This window comes from Hyaena hyaena, unplaced genomic scaffold, assembly GCF_003009895.1.
Source record: "Hyaena hyaena isolate Hyena2069 unplaced genomic scaffold, ASM300989v1 scaffold_72, whole genome shotgun sequence".
Lineage (NCBI taxonomy): Eukaryota > Metazoa > Chordata > Mammalia > Carnivora > Hyaenidae > Hyaena > Hyaena hyaena.
Genome location: NW_024080703.1, coordinates 465,052 through 489,374, shown reverse-complemented (window position 1 = coordinate 489,374; position 24,323 = coordinate 465,052). Strand labels below are relative to the sequence as shown.

Sequence of the window (24,323 nt, the reverse complement as noted above, 5' to 3'; positions counted from 1 at the left end):
AGAGGAGAGATATCCAGTAGAGCTGCAGTCAGAATTAAATGAGAGAATAAATTCATATAGAAGGTGCTGAAGGACCTTTGGGGGGAAAGACAGAAGGAAGGACAGAAGGAAAAAATGAAGAAGGGGAGGAAGGAAGGAAAACCTGAAATGGTAAGGAATTGAGGTTGCCAGTACTCCTCATTTCATTGAAGAACAGAAGAATGTTGGTCCTGCTCACCAATGAATGAGCCTAATGCTAATTTCCAAATAATCTTTGGCTAGATAGCTATCACTGATGCAAATTCATTCCATGCCTTCTGGAAAGTTTCATGGAACAACAAAGACACGTCAATTGCCCAGAATCTGAGACGTTTGGAGACATCCACTCCTCAGGAAGTCCCTCAGCAAAGATGGAGGGCATCAAGCAATGAGGGCCTCCTGGGAAAACAGCCCGTCGAGTGACTTCAGAACACTGATGGCTTTAACAGGGAGAAACATTGCCTCTGAGCAAACTGGACTTTCAGCTCTTCTGTCCCAAAGAAGCAATCTAAAAAGAATCACAGAGCAAGAGGCTAGGAGGAAGTAAAACTACACAATGCTTTTGACCAGCACTCAGAACTCTATAGAGTCCTGCTTTCCCTCCAGAAATTTCCAAAGGAATAAAAAGAACACTTTCATGGTCATTGTTTCTTCTGAGATGTTTTCACGATGTCTGCTCCCTACGAACAGGTTTCGAAGTATGTGAGAACACCAAATACTCTCAGAAGAAAATGAGCTGGTCCTGTTCCCCTTATTTGGTGGTGTTTATTAGTCTTTGGTTTTTTAAAAACACATCTCTGCCCTCAGGAATGCTGAAAGAGCTCAAGTATGCAAAGGGATGGTCAGCTCAAGCTCAACATGACACAGCAATTAATTCATCACTGGATGGGGACAGCTTACATGCAGAAAGCCATTCATATCACACATCAGTCCATGAATATGGTTTTTCCATCCATTTCTGAGGCTATTTAATTAGGGGAAAAGCTTGCTCCGAATGAGCAGGCAGCCTTTTACATTTTATGTGAGTTAATTTCTCACAGGATGACCTGTATCACCTTGTTGATAGATATGAAGAAGAACATTTAGTAAGAAAGGAAGAGACATGGCAATTGTCCTTGGGTCTTGGGTCCTATAGGATTTAAGCATGGGATGAGAGCTAAAACACACAGTGTGTGAGAATGGATGAAGGCGGTGAAGAGGTAAATTCTACCACTGCTTTCCTCCATCAGAACCCTGGGCAGGAACCCCAAATCCCTATCACCAGGAAAAATATATCGATTTGGAAATATCTTTCTAAATGTAGCAAGAATGCCCACAGTGCTACTGGAGTTTTAGAAATGCAAATGTTCTGAACTAGTAACACATAAATAGGAGTTAACAGGGCATATAGGTGCTAAGATGTGTGCCTCTTTATGTGTGGTCAAATAAAGAGAAGATGTTCGGAGAAATGGATAATGAGAGACAGCAATATGGTTCAATCTCACATGGATTACATCACTGTTAATTTCAGCAAGCTTGACCACGTTCTGGGTCATGAAATAAGCTGCAACAAATGTAAAAGAATTGAAATCATACAAAGTACAGTGGCGGCCACAGAATTAAACTGGAAATCATACACAATCATCTCCGGAAAATCCCCAAATATTTGGAAATTAAACAAGAAAGAATTCATGAGTGAAAGAGGAAGTCACAAAGGAAATTAGAAAATAGTTTGAATTGAATGAAAATGAAAACAATGAATCAAAATGTGGGGGATGCAATAGTCAATATCATACCGATTGAAAACAAGGCAAAAACGTTTTCCTTCACCATTCCTATTCAGAATTGTACGGGAAGTCCTAGCCACTGCAATAAGGCAATAAAAAGAAACAAAAACAAAAAGCCTCCAAATTAGAAAGGAGGCAGCGAAACCATCTGTTTACAGAAAAAAAATGTCAACATAGAAAATCCAAATGAATCTGTATAAAAAACTATTAGAACTAATAAGAGTTTTGAAAAGTCATAATATTCAATATATAGAATGAGTAGTGTTTCTATACACTAACAGTAAACAAATGGAAATTTAAATTCAAAGAAAAACTTACCAAATATAATAGGACCAAAAACATTTTAAATATTTAGGTGTAATTCTAACCAAAGATGTCCAAGATCTGACTCTTGAAAACTAGACAAACATGGATACTAAAAATAAGACCTAAAAAAATGAGAAATATATCCTGTTCATGGATGGGAAGACTAAAACCTGTTAAGATGTTAATTTTCCCCAAGTGGATCTATAGATTCAAAACAATCCCAATAAAAATTTTAACAGGTTGTTTTGTAGAAATCAACAATATGATTTCAAAATTTATATGGATGGGCACCTGGGTGGCTCAGTTGGTTAAGCGTCTGACTCTTGATTTTGGCTCAGGTCGTGATCTCACAGTTCATGGGATGGAACCATGAGTGGGGTTGAATCAAGCCCTGCTTGGGACTCTCTTTATCTGTCACTGGCCCTTCCCCCACTCACGTTCTCTCTCTCTCTCTCTCTCTCTCAAACTAAAGAGATAAATATTTAAAAATAAAATAAAATTTCTACGGAAAGGCAAAGAAGTAGAATAGCTAAAGCACTTATGAAAAATAACAAAGTGGGAAGAGCACATGGTACCTGATCTCCAGACTAATTACTCAGCCACAGTCATCGGAACAGTGTGGCATTGACAGAAGGATAAGCATATAGATGAACAGAACTAGGGTATCCAGAATAGACCCATATTTATTCACTCAAGTGATTTTCAGTGAAAGAGCAAAGGTCCTACAATGGGAAAGGACAGTCTTCTCATCAGACAATCCTGAAACAACTGGATGTTCACTTACAAAAAAAAAAAAAGTATCTTATTAATAAATTAACAAAACATGGGTCATAGACTTAGATTTAAATCTAAAACTGTGAAACTTTTAAAGAAAACAGAAAATTGTTGTGACCTTGAATGAGGCAAAGATTACTTAGATACACAAAAGGCATGATCCGTAAAAGAAAAAACTGATAAATTGGAGTTTGTAAAAATGTTTACATTATGCTCTTTGGGGGGAAAAAAAAGCATTGTTATGAAAATGAGGAACAACTGACTGGAAAAAATATACTCGAAACAAGATATCTAATAACGGACTTGTGGCCAAAATATATAAAGAACTCTCAACTTAATAATAAGAAAGCAAACTACCCAAATGTTTGAAAAGATACTCGAACAAACACTTCACCAAAGAAACAAATGCAAATGAAAACCACAATGAGATATAATCACGTATATCAATGGGTAAAATAAAGGGAAAAAATAAAAGGAAAACAAATAATATCAAGTGCTGTTGAAAATATGGAGCAACTAGAACTCTCCTGTACTGCTGGTGGAGACACAAAACTATTCAATATGTCTAAAAAAAGTTTGGTAATTTCTTATATATATACTACCCTATGACTTAGGAATCTCCATGGAAATGCAGGTAAAAGTACAGACAAAAAAATGTTTGTGAATATTTGTAGCAGCTTTATTCATAATCATCCCAAAAAGGAGACAAACCAAATATCCTTCAGCTGATAAGTGATTTTATTTTTATTTACATTCTTTTTTTTGTTTGTCTACTTTTGAGAGACAGAGAGAGATAGCCTGAGCAAGGGAGGAGCAGAGAGAGAGGGAGACACAGAATCCGAAGCAGGTTCCAGGCTCTGAGCTGTCAGCACAGAGCTCGACCTGGGGATCGAACTTATGAACTGCGAGATCATGAGCTGGGCCAAAGTTGGATGCCCAACCAACTAAGCCACCCAGGCGCCCCTGATAAATGATTTTACAACTATGATATATCCATATAATGAAACCTTAATTGATAATAAGAAGAAATAAACTACTGGTATACATAACAACATGGATGAATCTCAAATGAAACATGCTACGATTTACTAAGGCTACATGGTATATGATTACATTATATGACATTCTAGAAAGAGCAAAACTCTAGGGACAGAAAATCTATCAGTGGTTTCCAGGTTCTGGGGAAAGAGTTGGTTGCAAAGGGACACGGCATTTTTTACAGTGAGAAATTGCCTATGTTTTGGTTGTTGTGATTTACATGACTGTATGCAATTGTCAAAACTTACAGAACTGTAAACTCAAACAGATAAATTCTCCTGCATATAAATTATACCTCAACAAATCTGACTTTAAGTTTTTAAAAGAGCTTAAAAAGCTGTTTTCCAGGGAAAAAACAGTAAGTATCAGAGCCAAGTAAATGAGAAAAAAAATCTCATAAGGAAGCACAGTGACTTCATCTAAGATGAAAGGAACTTAAAAAAATGGTTTTCAAGAGAAGATGAAACCAACAATTTAAAGTTAAGACGTCTACAAAAAGTTTTCTTTTTTTAAATTTTTAAAAAATGTTTATCTTTTTAGAGAGAGACAGGGACAGAACGTGAGTGGGGTAGAGAAAGACAGAGAGGGAGACACAGAATCCAAGGCAGGCTCCAGGCTCTGAGCTGTCAGCACAGAACCCAACATGGGACTCGAACTCTGGAACCACAAGATCATGACCTGAGCTGAAGTTGGACACTTAACCAACTGAGCCACCCAGGTGCCTCAAAAACCGCTTTATTCTGGCCTGAGACGTCATAGTGTCTCAGAGTGAATACAGAGTGTCTTAAGAATTGGGCAATAATTAGCCAGCTGCTCAAGAGCTGAAGCAACTGAATCAGTGGCAGTTAGAACCCAGGGCGCATGCGTATCTGTTCCCTGGTATACACGCCCTGCTTAATTTCCTCCACCGAGTGTGGGTGAGGCTAGTAACCATGGGAATGCATTCCCACGATTAAGTGATTAGTTAGTTGACTTTGAGTTCATCAAAGGGAGAGCATCCTGGGTAAACCAGACCTAATCATGCCAGCCTTTAAAAGAGGGGCCAGGCCCTCAATAAATGAAAGGGTTTTCCTGTGCTGGGAACTATGGGCAAAGGCCCGAGGGTAGCCTGCAGGAGCTGAAAGCGTCTCCAGCCTCAGCCTCAAGTCAGCAGAGAAGTAGAGACTGAATTCTGCCCAGAGCCAGGGATTATGGAAAGGTCACTCATCTGCAAACCTCAGCTGAGATCCCAGCCCAGTTACCATCTTGATTTTGGACGTGGGAAGACTCTTGAGCAGAGAACCCATGCCTGGGGGGTCTACCCTAGAGAAACTGAGATGATAAATGCATATTGGCTTATGCCACTAAGTTTGTGGTGATTTTGTCACACAGAAATAGAAAACCCATTTGAAGAGTGAATTAAAATGTGTCAAGCTAGTTTAATCAAAGAGAATAATTTCATGGTTTTGACTCCAACAGCTCTTCATCAAATAGTAGTCTAGGTTTTTTTTTTTTTAAGTTTATTTATTTAGTTTTGAAAGAGAGGGAGACAGAGAGAGAGAGAACGAGTTGGAGAGAGGGACAAATACAGAGAGAATCCCAAGCAGGCTCCACACCATCAGCACAGAGCCCGATGTGGGGCTCGATCCCATGAACTATGAAATCATGGCCTGAGCCAAAATCAAGAGTCGGTCGCTTAACCACCTGAGCCACTCAGGTGCCCCAGTAGTAGGCTGGTTTTAATGATTTACTATACATTGAATCAAAAAGCATCACAGAAGGTAACATCATAGAACGAGGAACATTTAAGGGAAGACATCTTTGGAGAATAGTCTCCCTCAGCTCTGTCCAGTGCTGACCAAGAAAGCCCAGGATAGACTGGTGGAGGGGCCTTCTGTTGGAGGTTCTCTGATCTTGTCTCCTTGCACTTGGTAACTCATTGTCCCTATCGGGTAACTCACTCTCTCTACAGACTTCCCTTCTTCACTTCTGGACCATAACTGCAGTCACTCAAGTACGAATACTGTCCTCTCTCGGGCTGGACACCCTCCCGCAGAATTCCAGGGCTAACGATGACATCCAGACCGGAAACACGTCAGCACTCACCGGACCTCTTAACACTCATTGTTAACACACTCGCTTGTGAGGCTAGTCACCAGGAAATAGCCACTCAGCTTTACAGCCATAAAACCTAGCATGAATCATTCCCCAAGCAACTTTCCATATATGTGAAAACAGAAAGAGGGTTTTTCTCCTTACAAATGATACTATTTGAACTATATGTTGCAGTATCTTGCAAATTAAAAAAATTACATTCTTCATGTTCATCACATTGTCTATTCTTTTATTCTAGAAAATTCTTTACACATTGTATAATGAAAATGGAATAAGTAACTTACCCTGTAACTTTTTAGTCTGATGAAATCAACCTTCATAGAGACAAATCGATCCGAATTTCGACTGATGTTCTTAAGGTGTTCTACAAGATCTGCACAGAACTTATAACCTCCTTTAAGCACACAGAGGACCATAATGTCACAGTTTCCTATGTCTTTCATAATATCCTTAGCCAGCCGCTCTGTTCTGAAAGAGGGATTACAAGATATATTTAAGCATAAGTACTTCTGGGTATTTTTGTTCCTTTCAAAAAAAATGCACGATGCACTACATGTATTAGATTATGCAGGAGAATGTGGAGGAGTTCAGGAGAGAGAAGGTTACAGATAAAGAAGCTTTGTTAAAGCTGGACAAAGAGAGAGTGTTCAAAACACATTTCTGATAACTGCATCATCAATAGTACATTTTTGCTCCTCTGTGTCACAAAAATTAGAAAGATGTAAAATATATATCAAAGATCATGAATGTTATTATTTTATCACTCCAGAGCCTAGTTGTTAACCTTAACAATGCTGTGGAAGTATCTGGTGATGTTATGCTTTATAGCAGAAAGAGAGGAAACAGAGAATGAATGACTCACCCACCTTATAACATTAAAGGAGACAGAATGAAAAGTCAATTCCATAGTAACTAACATTAAAGGAGACAGAATGAAAAGTCAATTCCATAGTAACTATCAAAATAATAACATCTGTCTCCTATCTGACAGAGATGGCACATTACCTATGTGAAAGGTGCTCAGAGTGCAATTTCCGTGGAGCACCATGTGAATGAGGTTTTCTGGAGCTACCCAGTGATGCAGCCTTGGGCTGGCACCCAGTGCCTAATTTGGAACTGTCACTGTATTTTTTGTAATTGTTTCATGTCTATAAGTTCATTGCCCATACATCCATACAACATTAAAACCTTGAATGGAGGCAGGATCTAAGGTACATAATAAAAAAAAAAATTCCTGGGGTACCTGGCTGGCTCAGTTGGTTAAGTGTCTGACTCTTGATTTTGGCTCAGGTCATGATCTCAGGGTTGTAAGATTGAGCCCTGCATTGGGCTCTGTACTGGGCATGGAGCCTGCTTAAGATTCTCTCTCTCTCCCTCTCCCTCTGCCTCTCCCCTACTCTCATGTGCATGTGCACTCTCTTAAAAAAAAAATTCCCACTGGCACTTCAGGTAGATTAGATTTAAAATGGGTTAACTGAATGATCTGAATATATATTTATGTGTGTGTGTATATATATATATATATAAAGCATTATATTATGTATGTTCTACGTATCTAGTATCTAATATATTTTATAAAAGTTATATGTATGTGGGTGTATGCTTACATATGTATACACTTATGCATATAAAATGGCAACCAGGCTTCAGGCGATGTTTCTCAAAATATGATCAAGAAAATGTATATCAGCATGCCAGATATTCTATCAAAAGAGACATTTGTCTTCAGCATAATGGAGTGAGGGGGTCAACACATCCTCTCCATGAAAAAGTAACTATAAAGATGAATGAAACTGTCAAAGACAACCATTTATTGCACTCTGGAAGTAAACTAGAGGCATATAACAAACTGGGAATCATTTATTCATGAAAACATTGAACAGTGGATAGAAATAGCACAAGTGTATGGCATTCTTGTGGGATAATATTCCCATCTCCCTGAGCCACACACCCCCCCCCCCCGCCCCCCGATCAGCTCTGCTGTCCAACCAGGTAGTTCAACCTGGGTGGGGCACTGCCAGAGGGAGCTCACCTGGTAGGGAGCATTAGCAGTCAGTACGGCCATCTTGGTAGCAGGTGAACAGGGAAAGCCAGTGGCCCCATTATCACAAAGTTTCCTGTTTAAGCAACTAACTGGCAGACTAGTCTAGTCAGGGATTTCATAGGGAGTTTTGGAAGGTTAGGGTCATGGGAGAGGGGCAGACAATAAACTCTTCACGTATCCCAAGTTGACCAGAAGCTACACATATGCACACAGAAACGAACATGGGACCAGGCTACCCATACATTCCCAAAAGATGGAGCCTAGGAGCATGGGCAGAAGAGGCACAAGAAAGCACGGTGAAAAATAAGAGCCAGGGAAAACTTAAAACATGCTGGAAATGTGAATGTACTTGCCAGCCTCCACACACATTCATCAGCAGAAAGTGGAAGCCTGACTGACTTGAGGTGTTTGAATACAATCTCTAACAAATCTTAGACTGAAAACTAAGCTATTCAGACACAGGGGTTAAGACTTAGTAAGTGAGACTTACAAGGAAAAACAAGAAAAATAGATCACGTATCATCAGAGGCCACACACAGCGGGGGAAACAGTTTCCACAGAGTCGGAGATGAAAACAAAAAACAAAGAACAAGGGCAATGAACAGAAAATAATTACAAATATGGTGGATATTAAACCAACTATATCAATAATCACTTTAAATGTGAATGATTCAAATATACCAATTAAAAGATAGAGACCGTCAGGGTGGATTAAGAAAAAGACCCTATCATATGTTGTCTATAAATACAAAGACAGTGATAAATTGAAAGTAAAAAGATGGAGAAAGACATACCATACTAACATTAATCAAAAGAAAGCAGGAGTAACTTACTGATTTCAAATAAAGCAGATTTCAGAGCAAGGAGATTATTAGGAATAAAGAGGGCATTATGTAATAATAAAAATGTCAATTTTCCAAGAAGGCAGAAAAATCCTTAGTGTGCATGCATCTAACAACAGAATGTCAAAAACTAACAGAACTAGAATGAGAAATAGATGAATCCACTACTGCAGTTGGAGACTCAATACCCCTCTTTAAGTAATTGACAGATCTGACAGTTAGAAAACTAGTAAGGGTATAGTTAAAGCACACAGTACCATAAATCAACTGGACCTACTTAGCATTTATAGCATACTGCATCCCACATTCTTCTCAAAAGAAAATGAAAAGACAAGCCACAAACTAAGGAGGTAGTATTTTCAAAAGCCGTATATCTGCTACAGGACTTGTATCCAGAAATATAAAGAACAGTTACAATTCAATCAGAAGACAACCCACCCAATGTAAAAATGGCAGAAGACTTAAACAGTTATCTCTCCAAAGAAAACATAAATAGCTAACAAGCACACTAATCATTAAAATCACAATGAGATACTTTTATATACCCACTAGAATGGCTATAGTCAAAGGGACAGACAACACTAAATGTTGGCAACTATGTGGAGAAACTGGAACCCTCATCCTTGCTGGTACAAATATAAAATGGTAAAGTCACTTTGTAAATAATTGGCAGTTTCTTAAACTTAACCATCAGACCCAGACTACCACGCCAAAGAATCTATCCAAAAGAAATGAAAAGATATATGCACACAAAGACATGTGAATGATCACAGATACATTGTTCATAGTAGCCGCAAGCTAGAAATCCAAACAACCATGGATTGCTAAGTCAATAATTAGGTATTGTATGATTTAACTTATAGGAAATGTTCAGAAAAGACAAATCTATGGACAAAGGAATCAGACTAGTGACCGCCTGACGCTGGAAGTAGGAATGGGGATTGACAACCAACAAACTTTTGGAGATGCCAGAAATATTGTAAAATGATGCTTGTGCTTGCCCAACCATAAAAAATTACTAAACATCATTGAATCATTTGTCTACAATGGGTAAACTTCAAAATATGTAAATTACATCTTAATGAATTCATTCCTGGGCTCCACTCCCAGCCACTGAAGCAGAATTTCCAGGCATAAAGCATACGAATATGCATTTTTTAAAAAGATTTTTTAAGTTTCTTTATTTATTCTGAGAGAAAGAGAGAGCAGGGGAAGGGCAGAAAGAGAAGGGGAGAGAGAGAGAATCCCAAGAGCAGGCTCTGCATTGGCAGCGGGGAGCCCGATGCGGGGCTCGAACCCATGAACCGTGAGATCATGACCTGAGCCGAAAGCAAGAGTTGGATACTTAAACGACTGAGGCATCCAGGTGCCCCAAGAAATTGTATCTTAACAAGTTCACTGGGTAAGTCTCCTATTCTGGGAACTGGCTTTGGGTAACCTTACCAGGATTAAATCATGTACTAGATCAGGATGCAATTAACTAAAGTCATAAAATTCAGGTGAGAAAAGCAGGAATTTGTTTAGACCAGAGGGTTCTCGAACCAGTGTTAAAGGAAAAATGCCTCTGAGTTATTAAGAGGTGAACTGAATACAAGGATTCTACTGCATAACAAAAGTTGGCTTAATTCTTTTTTGCAGGAATTTCCATATCTTTAATGTGAATTGCCAGCAGGGAGATCTGGCCATTTGGGAGATGCAAAATTTCCCAAGTTTATCTGATCACAGAACATTTTGTTCCCTCTGCAGATTGGGACTTGTATTCCACGGACAGCCATGTTGGGCCATGAGGAACTCCAAATTAGACCTTATTTTAATAATCTACTATAGTTTGAGAGAACATGCGATACGCAGGTCTTATCCGATGGAAAAGTCTTGGAGTAAAAGAATATTTCCTTTTGCTTACAGACAGGAATTGATGGAAAGATAATATCCTGGGAATGTGACTGTCTTGTGTTTTTCATACTTTACTTTGGCTAAGGACTTATTTCATAAAATTAAATATTAACTCGGAAGAATAGAATAGGTTTTTTAAAAATAGAGGTGAAAGTACTCTGGTTTAAGAAAAAAAAAAAGGGTGCGGAGTCCAAGGTTTCAATTTGCTTCTACTCCCCGGTGCCTCTCCCGCCCCTATTTCTGGGTGTCTGAAGGATCGTTGTGTTCCTAGGAGTGCACTGTGAAATCTGTGAGGCTTGCTTTCCATATAAATGTGAAGGCTTAAGTATTTGATCCTTGTACAAGAAGTGAGAAGTACATGGAAAAGCAACAGCCTGGGCATTAGGCAGTTTTGTGAAATGGGGTAAGACCTTTAAATCCTGATGCTGGTGGAGGAGGCTCTCTGAAAACCAAGAAACAAATGGTAACTTAGGGGCTTATAACAGGAGAGAACATGTTGGTTTTTGGAAAGCCAATTGGCTAGGAAGGAGCTAAAGAATATCTGTATAGAACGGTCAGAAAAAACTAGAAATAGTATACTAGAAATAGTCTTGTGCAGCTATTTTTAAGCTGAAAATATTCCTATTCCCAAAATATTACCACCACTGCCTGGAAAACATAATTGTGCACAGACTGGAAGATCTGTGATTATGTTGCTTGATCCCAGATATGTGCAAGTTGCAGGAAAAGCCAGGGCTTTAAGGGTGTGTCCTGTAAAAGCAAAGTTCACCTGTTGCTTTTTCCTGGTTAACTCAAGAGTCTGTGAAAAATATAAGACAGAGGTCCTCAGGTAAAGAGAAATGCTTCCCCTCCCCCCTCAAAAAAGGAATGCTTTCCCAAATCCTGTTTTTACCTGTTTGTACAAGACATTGCTTATTTTGAGGCTGTTACTTATAATATATATATTCTTACCATTTCCCCTGAACAAATGTCCAGGTAAACAGTTCAGTTAAAGATTCATTTTATTCCAAATGCTCTGTCCCATAAAAGTTCTGTCTCTTCTACGTAAGAGAGACTCAGGAATAGGGGTGTAAAGTGTATTCCGACACCAAGAAATAACACCCACCTGTCCACAATGATGCCATGAGGTATGAGAACATACTCCAGGTCTCCATAATAGTGCTGCGGGTATGTGAATAAATTCAAGTCATACCCTGGCCAGTCATCTGTAATCTGCAAATCAAATTACTTTGGTTACAATATTTTTCATCAGAAATTTATTTTTAAAGCATAAATAAATGAAAATGAGTATCCATTTTAAAAAAAGAATAATACTGAAAACAGAGAAGAGGTCCGCCGATCAATATGACATTAAATTACATTCTGTCAAATATGAAAATCTCAGTGGGAAAGGGTGATTTGTTTCACGAAAACTGATAAAGAATCTAGTTCCTAAAATGCACAGAGAATTCCATTCCTAACTTTTGCCATGTTATACGATGAAATATCAACTCACTGTCTTATAGCTCACCTGATCGTACTGTTTGTAAAAGTGGATATAGGTAAATACATAATTCCTGTCTAAATGATATAGTATATGACTTTAAGTAACACTACGTTCATAATTATATTAATATGGAACTTTAGTCAGTCCTATCGGGAAAAATTGCTCCAGAAAATTGGCCTATTCACTTAGTGGACAGAAGTGCCAGCAAGTCCCACTCTTGCTTAGCGCTGGATGTGCAAGTTGTATGGTTAGAAAAGTAAAGATGTGGGAGAGAAAATGAAGGCGAAGAGCGAGTTACTTTTACTTTCAGATCATTGAGAAAGGATGCAACAGGGACAAATTAGCACTCAACTCATTTCATAACTGTATTGCAGGTTCGTATTCGTTAATCACTCCTGCACATTTCTATCAGACACTCTATTCAGCTTTAAGCTTTCATAATGCACCTGCACGCCCCCATCTTCCCCCCCCCCCACTTCCTCTGTATCCCAAGCTCAGCCCCCTCCACAGAAGTTCAAGTCAGGAGCCACTTCCTTCTGGAAGCCTTGATGACTGCTCCTCCTCTCTGATCTTCTCTCCCAAACTCCTTGTAGATGGAGTCTTCGTCGCTCTCTGTCTTTTCAAGTGCTCCCATTCAAGCTCCTTGAGAAGACGCCTGCCTCTTCTAGTCTCTGGCTCACGTGGTCTTATCTGTTATAGAACCAATTGTACTTCATTTAAGGCTGGGATGTCCCCCTACTTTCCACCCTCCTTCTCACCCAGGACTCAAAACCTTAGCCCAGGTTTTGGAAGGGTAACTTATGGGCCAGCCCCCACCCAGTCCTACTCCGGTCCTGGGTTCGGGAATGCCTGTCAAACCAAACTCATGGCACTTTCTTCCAAATTTATCCCTTCCCTATCCTAGCAAAGGACAACTTATTTTTTTTACTTGCTCAGGTCGAGATGTTGGAGTTGTTGTTGACTTCTTTCTTTCATTCCCTCACGAAACCCTTTAGCAAATCCTATGATCAATTCCTTCAAAATTCAACCAGGACCAGCTCTCAGCATCCCGACTTCTGCCTCCCGGTCCATGCCACCCTCATTTCTCTGGGGACCACTGCCATAGTTGCCAGGATCACCTTCCTGCCTCCACCTTGGCACCTTCACCCCGTTCCAACATGGCGGCCGGAGTGTGCCTTTAAAGATATACATCATATCATGGCTGTCTTCTCCTCATCTTCTTTCAAGGGGTTCCCATTTGCCTCTGAGTACAATCCAGTGTCCTCACTGTGGCCCACAGGGGCTACCTCTCTGATTCATCTGCAGCAATTCCCTTCCTCCTTCACTCTGCTTCAGCCACATTCTTCTTGCTGATCTTTGAAAACGCCAGGCATGCTCCTGCACTAACACCTGCTATTTCTCTTGCCTACAATTCTCTTCCCCCAGATTTCTACGTGGTTTATACTTCTCTTCCTTCAAGTCTCCATGTAAATGTCACCTTCACAGAGGCCTTACCTGATCACCTCCATAAAATAGCACCCCTTGCCTTCCTACTCATTACTGTATCCCTTTTACCCAGCTTTACTTTCCTTCACAGCAGGTATTCCCACTGGATGTGACACGTGTTTGTCTCTCTGTGTGTTTTGTCTTATCTCCTCCCACTAGAACGTTACTGCCTTCTGACAGAGACCGTGTCTGATTCACTGTTGAAACCCCAGTGCTCAGAACACTGATCTGGAATATAGTGTGTGCTCAAAAATGTTCAGTGAGTTAATGAATGACACCTTCTCCATCCGCAGATTACCCAGTCCTACCTGAGCTCCAGCCCAAACTGATTTGTCTTGGGTTGTCTCCTTGTGATATAAAGAGCACCGCTATTCACGGCTCTGGAAATTTACAGCTACCATGGGGCAGATTGTTAGCCAAATGGTGTGTGTCATCTGCTTATTTGAAAAGTATCACATTTGCTTTGCCTCCATCAGCAAACTGGCTGCGTGCAACTGTTGAATTTGCACAGAGCAGTTCTGCTTTCCAGCCCTGAGAACTTCCTGGGCCTGCTGTAACCAGGAACACCACAGGCCCCTGTCACAGCCTAAACACCAGCTGGTCGTGAGGAGCCTCCCAAAGACCTCTGGCAGGCCGCAGAAAAGGCCAGATGAGAACCCCAACCAGCAAGAGGCCCCAGGGTGACCACTCAAGTGCACGGCATTTTCTGGCTCCCCTTCCAGACCACACACACTTAGCCACTCCTCTCCCCGGAGCCCTGCCAGGTGATGGCCTCATGGGCTAGTGGTCTTCCGAGCCCATTCTTTCGACCACGCAAATCCTTTCCTGCCCCCCTGCTTTGGCTGCATCTCAGAGCCTACATTCTTCTGGGTTCTAGAGCTTAGCTCTGACCCTTACCGGGCTGCGATGCTATGGTAAGTACCCATCCTGAGACTGGGTGGCCCCCTCCTTAAATAAGACACAATAAAACCTACGGACAGGGCAGGTGTGAGGATTAACAGAGAACCGAGAGTCTCCAAAGCAGGCAGAAACAACCCATTTAGGGGTTACTGCAAAGAAGCTGCCTCTACAGTACTACGGACTGAATTATGCCCCCCTAAAAGTCTTATGTTGAAGCATTATGATGACAGTAGGAGGTGGGGCCTTCGGGAAGTAATTAGGTCATGAGGGTGGAGCCTTCATGATGGAATTAGTGCTCTTGTAAGAGAAAACTAGCGAGCTCCCTAGTGCTCTCATTCTGCGTTTTTGTTTTTTTTTCTCTCTCTCCCCCGCCCCTCTCCCTCTACCCCTCTCTCTACCATGTGTGGACACAAAGAGATGAATAGAAAGGCAGCTATCTACAAGTTAGCAAGAGAGTCCTAAGTAGGAATGAAATCAGCCAGCACCTTGATGTTGGACTTGTAGCCTCCAGAACTATGAGAAGTACGTGCTTATTGTTTAAAACAAGTACACAAAAACGAGAGAAAGAGAAAGAGAGAGAGAACAGATCTTAAGAGTTCCTAGGGCATTTCTTGGTATAGAATAAGTGATTAATAAATGATACCAAAAAATGAAAAGAAGGGTGCCTCGGTGGCTCAGTTGGTTCAGCATCCAACTTTTGATCTCAGCTCAGGTCCTGATATCAGGGTTATGAGTTCAAGCCCCACAGTAAGCTCTGTGCTGGGCCTGAAGCCTAGTAAGGAAAAAGAGGAGGAAGAGAAAGAGGAGGAGGAGGAGGAGAAGGAGAAGAAGAAGATAATGATGAGTAAATGACAAAACCAACCTATTCATAAGCCCTGTCACGGCAATCCGTAGCTTAGAGGCAGCATGGAGTAGTGGTCAAGCACATGGACTTAGAAGTCCAATACATGTGAGGGCGGGTGTTTAGCGGGTGAGACCCTGGGGCCTTTAACTCTCTGTCTCAGTGTATTCATCTATAAAATGCAGTGTCTGCCTCACGTGGCTATTGTGAGGATTCAATAAGACACACAACGGAAATAACACTGTTACGTCATTATCTAGTCTATAGTACTTAACTCTGTAAGTATTCGCCATCTAGATGTGCTGAACCAACCCTAGTTAACTTACAAATTAAAGGCCTTAATTAATTTACCGAAGTGCCTCAAATCTATTAGTGAACATGTTGTTACCTTAGTTAAGTTATACATTTAAAAATATAAGAGGGCGCCTGGGTGGCTCAGTTGGTTAAGTGTCCGACTTTGGCTCAGGTCATGACCTCACAGCTCATGGGTTCGAGTCCCGTGTCAGGCTCTGTGCTGACAGCTCAGAGCCTGGAGCCTGCTTCCGATTCTGTGTCTCCCCCTCTCTCTGCCCCTCCCCTGCTCATGCTGTGTCTCTCTCTGTCTCTCAGTAATAAATACACATTTAAAAAAATAAAAGTAGAAGAAATAGATTTCTCTAAAACTACTCTATAATCCAAATTGCCCTTTTCCAATGAGTCTGAAATAGATTTCCTTGTCGAGATAAAAGACCACGAGAGATAAAGAAACCACTCGTGTTCGACCAACAAGTGCTGATAAGAATGCGGAGAAAGAGGAACCCTCCTGCACTGCTGGTGGGAACGCAAACTGGAGCAGCCCCTGTGCAAAATAGTATGGACGTTCCTCAAAATAGTAAAAATAGTAAAAATACCATATGATCCAGGAATCACACTACAGGGTATTTACCAAAAAAATGCAAAAACAAAGGGATACATGCACCCTGATGTTTCTAGCAGCATTAGCTACATGAGCCAAACTATGGAAGCAGCCCAGGTATCTATCAACAAGTGAGCAGATAAAGAAGATGAGGTGTATGTATATGAAAAGGAATATTATTCAGCCATTAAAAAAAAAAATCAAACCTTGCCATCTGCAGCAACATGGATGGAGCTAGAGAGTAAAACGCTAAGTAAAATGAGTCAGAGAAAGACAAATACGCAAATCATCTCACTCATATGTGGACTTTAAGAAACAAAACAAACAAGCACAGGGAAAGAGAGAGAGAGAAAGTCAAGTCAAGAAACAGACTCTTAATTATAGAGAACAAACTGATGGTTACCAGATGGGAGGTGCATGGGAAGAAAGGGTGAAATAGGTGATGGGGATTAAAGAGTACACTTATCGGGGCGCCTGGGTGGCTTAGTCGGTTAAGCGTCCGACTTTCGCTCAGGTCATGATCTCACGGTTCGTGGGTTCGAGCCCCACGTCGGGCTCTGTGCTGACTGCCAGCTCGGAGCCTGGAGCCTGTTTCAGTCTGTGACTCCCTCTCTCTCTGACCCTCCCCTGCTCACGCTGTCTCTCTCTCTCTCTCTCCTAGAAATAAATAAAAATACAAAAAAAAATAAATAAAGAGTACACTTATCATGACGGAAGAAAGTCATATGCTGGTTAAAGAGAGAGAGAGAGAGAGACTACTGGCTATACCTTGTAATTCTTAATGGTGCACGCAGATTGCATTGAAAATAAGGCCTAAATCTGAGGGAATGGAGACTGCTATGAACTGCAGATAATTATGTTATTCATCTGCTTTTCAAAAAATCAAAACAAGAAATCTTTAAATAGTTTCAGTATCACAGATAATATGCTCTAAGTTTATTCCGAACAATGCTTGCTCTGTTCAAAGACACAAAACATGGCTCAGCTGGGGGAAGCGACAAACACATGAACTGAGCCATTTTATACAAAATTCAAATCCCGGAACTCATTCGGGTTCTCTTTTTTCCTCATCTGAAGATACACTGAAAACCTTCTAAGTCAATAAAAATAATTTCTTGCCGAAAACATGCCTTGCACGATTTTTCAAGTTTCTCCCCCAGGGAGAAAAATAGTTTGGAAACACAGACAAAGAGCAAACCGCTGCTCCTCTCTGCCTCTGAGCCCCACACGCTGGGCCCCACTCTCTCCTTCAGGCAGGGGCCACGGATGCTGCCGATTTTTAGGCTCACGTCTACCCGTCGACTGTCAGAGAGGAAAGGAGTCTCATCCCTCAGCTCTGCTTCCAAGAACCTCACACACAAACATCGACTGGCCCAGGGAAGGGGGCGCACGGCGATGGAGGCCTCAAAGCGCACATGGAGAAAACGTGGAGAAGCAGCTTCCTAAAAGAAGGGCTCCAGGCTCTGGGACCAGAAGAATAAAGGGGACTCGACGGACCAAATAATACCTTGTATCACACATGCCTTCCTCTTCCTCTCTGGCACCCAACCTCGGAAAGTTGTGTGGTAAATGGATTATCTGATTACTTATCTCCAATGCTGCCACAATTCTTTGGTGGGTTGGGGTGCTTGGGAGACACCCGTAACAGAAATACAACCATTATTTTAGCTTTTTCTCTTCTCCTTGTTCCTTCCAAACGCACTGTGTAGGTACTCTGATTCTCTTGCTGATGCTTTGGCAAAAACAAAACCTATCTAAGAACCTGCTCTAAAAAGGCCAGAGATAAAGATCTCTACCCACGCGGTAACGAGGATGTACCAAGCATGGGCGGGTGACCTTACTAGCTCCAGATCAAGTGACCAGTCAGTCCTGAGCAGTTTCGGAACTCTATATCGCTTATTTGGGTTAACATTTGCTAACCACATATTGTTTCTTTTAAATGCTTATTTATTTTTTGAGAGAGAGTGCAAGTGAATGGGAGAGGGGCAGAGAGAGAGGGAGAGAGAGGATCTGAAGCTGTCTCTGTGCTGACAGCAGACAGCCAGATGCGGGGCTTGTATTTAGGAACCCTGAGATCATGACCTGAGCCAAAGTCAGAAGCTTAACCGACTGAACCACCCAGGCGCCCCTCTACCACTTACTGTTAATACTCTACTCATGTCCTACCTCCTCAATTCAACGGAAAGCCATCTGTAGGCAAAACTCATCTCAAATCTCTTGATACTCCCTTCTCTTGCACAAACCATACTTCTTGTTTTATGCTTAAGTAATCTGGCTCTATGCCCCTTGCCATCTTCATCACAGTTTCTACCAACCGAGAATTGCCCTCTCCCCCTCATTTCCAGACAGCCCCCAAACCTGCCTTGATCATCCCACGATCTACTAACTCTTGTGGCTCCCTCACCTGCCCTAACCCAAACTACTACACCTTTATTCCAGATTAGCATAATCCAATCTTCCAGACCAATCCCACCTCTGAAATACTTCACTGAAATCACAGCTTTCTATGAAGCACAGTGAGTAAAACCTGACTTCGAATCTTGCTTCTGTCATTTGCTGCATATGTGACCCCGGTGATTTACTTGATCTCTGTGCTTCCATTTCCTTCTCTGTAAAACAGAGATTATATGCCTACCTCACAGATCTGCAAGGAGCAAATGAATAGCCCAGGAAAACCAAATAGTAAGTGCTCAATAAATGCTCACTATTAATACCCGCCTCCCTTTTTTCACTAGTACTAAATCTTCCCTTTTACTTTTTGCAACCATCCTGAGAGTTCTCTATTTTTCCTGTACATATACCCTCCTGAGCTCTGCCTTTCCTCTCTACCCTAGATGTCATGGGCTTCACCAGCACGTTGAACTCACTCTGAATTTGCCTTCCCAATCTGTTTCCAGCTTGAGTTAATCTAATTATCCCTGGTTCTACCGGGGAAAACGGCATAAAGGCCGGGGCTATCCCCATTACACATTGTTTCCAACCCCACTGCCTCCCTCCATCGTTCACTAAATTGTCTTGCTTCCCAGAGAGCTTCTTTTGATACTAATAGATTGGGCTCTGGCTATTTATACTGTTTCATCATTTGCTTTTTCGACTTTAACAATCTCCCTATCTTATTAGTCATATAAATTTACCCAATTCCTTTTTAAGAGTTATATTATTAAATAGGAGTACTATATGGTAGCCATTCTAACTGATGGGATGGTTGTTTAAATGATTCTCACTGCTAATGGCTTTGCCATTGTTAAATACAATGGCCTCTTTCCGTCTTTATCCCATTTGCTCTTTCTGCAGCATCTGACACTCTTAATGGCCCTTCTCACTGCCCCCTCCCAAAACTCTTCCCTAGACACCTATCACCCTCTCTGTTCCCTCGGACTTTGCTATTCATTCTTGGTCTTTTTATCGGACTTCTCCTGGACACTCTGCCTCCTGCATTTGGGGCTTTCCAGATTTCTACCCATAAGAGTAGTTCATAATTTACCCCCCATTTTCAAGGGGCATCCCTATCCACTCTAAGCATCAGATATTTTTCTATTTTCTGGGGGCTTCCCTATCTATTCCAAGCATCAGATATTTTTCTATTTTCTGACAATTTCCAAGTCTCTTCAATCATTCTCTTCAGTTGCAAAAATGAATTTCAAATTGCCCACAGTGTATCTTGACCTGCAAGCCTTATAGATTCAATTTGTCCAGAATTGAACTTATTTCCCTTTTTATATTTTCATTCCTTTCCTGCACCCCAGGCTTGACTGTTCTCTCCATGGCAACAGGAGTGATTTTTTTTTTTTAAAGCATAAATTGGGTGTGATGATTCCTTGTCAGAATCCAGTGATTTCTCTGCAATCAGTATGCCCTGTACCTCTTCTTCTGAGCTTTCACATGGTTACTTCCTACTCATCCTTCAGGTCATGGCTCAGATGTCACTGCCAAGAGGCCATCCTCACCACTTGAGCAAAAGCAATGCTCAAGTCACTATGTGAGCTTGTACAAGTCACTATGTGAGCTTATCGTCTTTATGTATTTGCTTGTTTATGTCCCTCTTTAGAACGTGAGCCCCACGAAGACAGGGCTCTGTGTGGTTGCCTGCTGACTCCCTAGAGCCTAGAACACCAGCTGGAATCCTGCAGAACAGTCTACAGGGGTAGAGGGAATAAATAAATGAACTCCTCATCCTTTAAGATGGAAAGGTCCCCGAGCACCTGGCAGGCTCAGTCAGTAGAGCATCTTACTCTTGATCTCAGGGCCTGTGAGTTCAAACCCCATGTTGGCCATGGGGCCTACTTAAAAAAATAAAAATAAGCTGGAAAAGTCCTGCTGACAAATGAAGAACTGTGCAACACTTTTCAGCCCGGTAAATTCTATTTGAGCGTGTGGGGTTTCCTTCCCCAACCCCTTTACCCCAGCAATCCATGCATAATCACAGATGCCTAAGTCTGTGAATAGCACAGATTTCTGGAAAAAAAAGGAATGTTAATGTAGCCAGTTAGGCCCGCTCTCCACCTCACCACTGTCACAAACCTGACATAGTAAACGCCACCCCCTTCTATAGAAGCCATTCTGGACAGGAGCTGGGAGGGGAGGCCAGTGGCCTCAGGGTATGATCGGATTTGATTCCAGGACACTGAGAGATGGGTACCCTCTGGTCGCCTCTTTGAGGGAGTCCAGGGATAAAGAGGCTCTAGTCTGGGAAGCCATCATCCCACATCCTCCCCTAAGGACACACTACTAGATAGATACGTTGCATACAACCGCTCCAATTCGCTCAGACGTCCGGCACGCTTTTCCCTGTTGTGGACAAGGCAACTGACGTTCTAGAGGCACTAGCCTGTGTCGCGCTGCTGCAAAGACCCCAGTCCCAGCCCACGTTTCAAAGCTCACATTCCGTCCATCTGACCTACTTGATTTCCTAGCTGCCCTCGAGATTCCTCAAGATCCTTTTGGAAAACAAAACTTGAAGCCTGCGCTGGAAGGGTCAGGAGGAAGCACAAAGGGGAGAAGGCCCCCAAGAGCAGCACGCCGGGGTCTTCACACACCCGCCCTGCTCCCAAAGGTGACTCCTGGTGGCTAGCAAGAGTGGGGACCCGGCACCGCACAGCCTTAAGCGCGGGAGTACTGGATTCCTGGCCCGAGTTGGGGGCGGGGGCGGGTGGGGAGGGGACGCGAAGGGGGCACACTGAGAACACGGGGTGAAGGGCTGTTAAGTGTGGGGTCGGTTTGGGCGCGGGGAGGGGCGCCTGGGAGGGGAGGATGGAAGCGATCCGAGCCGGGGCGGGAGAACAAAGCCGCGGCCCGCTTGCATTTCACCCGAATGCATTTCAAGCATTTAATCTAAAAGGAGGGAGCCAAGAAGGGAGGGGAGGGGAGAGAGCGGGGAGCGCACGGCTCGGCCCCGAAATCGGGAGTTTGCATTTACCACGACGCCTCGCCCGTAGTCTGGCGCCTCCTCGCTGCTCCCGGCCATGTTTCTCCCGGGGAAAGCGGGAAGGAAAGAAGGGCGCGGGGAAGGAACCGGGAGAGCGGAGGGCTGGGGGGGGTGGGGGGAGGGGATGGGGCTGCGGCGGGGGCTGCGGACGGGGCCGCTCCGCCCCGGGCCTGCCCGCGGCGACGCAGCGTGCGCCGCGGACCCGGCGCCTGGCGCGGTTCCAGCGCCGCGGCCGCCGCGCGCCCCCCCCCCCCCCCCCCCCCCCCCCCCCCCCCCNCGGAGGACCCTGCGCCTCTCCCTCTGCTCCGCGGCCTCCAGACCCGCGTCAGGCCCGTACCTTGACCATCAGCCTTCTGCATGTGCTTCAGCCCCACGCCCCCCCCCCCGCCGCCCCCGGCCCCGGCCCCGGCCCCTCCCTGGAGGCTCCCGGGGCGCAGCTGCCGAGCCGCGCGCGCTCCACCTGAGCGCAGGCCCGGGGCGCGTCCCTGGCGGCCGCCGCCCGTCTGCGAGCCCCGGAGCCCCCTCCCCTCTGGGACTCCCGCGGCAGGAATTTTACAGGAAGAGAAAAGTGTCCCCATGGCCCCCGCCTCCCTAAGGCTGCGGTCCCGGCTTTCGGGCGAACAGTGTCGCTCCTGCTAATTTTGATGCGCTCTTTATCCCAAGTGAATCCGTGAAAGAGTCTGCGATGTGGGATGTTCTCGAAGTATGGCTGTGGACGACACTAACCCAAATGTGTTTTTTTTTTAAAGTCCTCGACCCGCCAAGCCTGGAGTTTGCTAGAGCCCTGTGATTGTTTTCACCCCGGCCCAAGCCCTAAGTTTGGGGTCTGGAATTCCAAATAGGGCCTTTCCTTCACCGCATTCGGGGGGGGGTGGGGGGAGAGATTCTTACAAATGATCCACTCCACCACTGTTGTGAGACCATATGCTCAGCTTCTAAGGCTTTCGGGGTGCGGCTTACAGCAATCGCTCCCAGATTCGAAAGCCTCTTCTTATGAATCTTTTGTTAATTGAACCCCTAATCCCAGCCTCCCCCAACCGAAGTGCCAGTTCTTTGTCCGTTCCTCAAGGCCCCCGCTTTCCCTGCGTATATATTCACTCCCCTGGTCTCTGCAGACCCGCTCTGGGTCTGAAGCCCCGAGGTGGACACGTTCTCAGGCTCAGCCCTCTCTCTCCAAAAGGCTCTTTTGCTCCTGCTTGGGTTCTGGCCCAAGGCAGGGAGAGGAATGCTGATTTTGCCTGGTTTGAAGGGAAAATCATCATCAATCAGTTGATGTCGCCCTAGGTTGGAAAACTATTAGTCATTCAGACGTGGCCGTGCTCAGCACGGTTTGTTAGGCTTTTCCAGATGCCAGCGCAGAGGCAGGAAGACAGCACCGAGGGTCGCGGAGACTGGACGCCACGCTTGCCCAACTCGCCGCTATGAACTGGGTGACAGTTTCCTCGTGCATGGGTAAACATGTTCCGCTCAGTACTTATCAGAGGCCCTTGTTCAGGGTCACTTTTTATAGTGTGCCCTTCACCTCTTTTCCCAAAGGTGAAAGTCCATCTTCCATTGGCATTGTCAAAAAGCAAGCCCAGGAAGTATCTGCACAATCAACGTCACTAAAACTTTCAGGAAACCGAAAAGTACTGTCATTGTGGTGTGGTCAAATTTCAGGGTTCACAGCACTCCCTTGGGGAGCAGGTTAAGGCAGCTTCTTACCAGCACTCCCGCCCTTAACCTGCCCCCCACCGGGCAGCTTATCTGGAGAAGCTGTGGGTGGGACCACGAAATCCACCTACTAATGCTGTCAGATGAGTGTAATGCAGGTGGTTCTCCAAGCGTGCTTTAAGGTATCCCGCGTTGTCTCTTACTGCTGCAAAGTCAAAATCAAACTCACCCATGAGAGGCTGAGTGTGGGTGCATGGGCCAGATTAAGGGCAAGGGGCATCAAAGTAAATTATGGGTGTAACTGCTAGATAGAAATCAGAAAGCAGCAACTCTGAGCCCAGCTCAGACACGGTGGAAGATGGACGAAAAATTGTGCATAAATCTTTCCTTAGAAAGGCCATTAATTTAAATGTAAAACCAAACAGGATCGCAGTGAAAATATATAACTTGCTTGAATGATAACAGGAACCTTATGAACGTATGCTTGAGAACATTCTGTATAGACTTCTATAGGATATTTGAAGAAGACCAACTTATTTTTTTGATGCTTGAGGAACAAATTATTTTTTTTATTTTAATAATTCATTTTATTTAAACCAATAGAGTAGAAACATCACTTCAGCCTTTAGTGCAATATGTTTATTCATTTTTCCATAATATTTGAATTTCAGTGTGAGTGTCATGCTTACAGTGCATCTCAATCTGAAGGAGCCACAATTTAAAGTTTTCAATGGCCACATGTGGTTAGTGGTTTCCATACTTGGGTATTGCAAGTCTAGAGTACTCTAGGATTTATTGTACTGACTTAGAGTGAACGAGAGTAGAAAAGAAAAGGATGAGATTTCAAATATAATTGATTAATG

At 43.2% G+C, this 24,323-nt stretch overlaps 1 protein-coding gene across 1 annotated transcript in view; it reads right to left on the bottom strand.

Annotated features, from left to right (window-relative positions):
* Positions 1-21,875, bottom strand: part of PRTFDC1 (phosphoribosyl transferase domain containing 1) — a 100,372-nt gene extending 78,497 nt beyond the window's left edge. The window contains exons 1-3 of the mRNA XM_039233054.1: positions 21,799-21,875; positions 11,881-11,987; positions 6,281-6,464 (exon numbers count right to left, since the gene is read on the bottom strand). Of these exons, the coding sequence (XP_039088985.1) occupies positions 6,281-6,464; positions 11,881-11,987; positions 21,799-21,846 (339 nt within the window). The 5' untranslated portion in view covers positions 21,847-21,875. The remainder of the gene's footprint in view (positions 1-6,280; positions 6,465-11,880; positions 11,988-21,798) is intronic.
* Between the last annotated feature and the right edge of the window lie 2,448 nt (positions 21,876-24,323).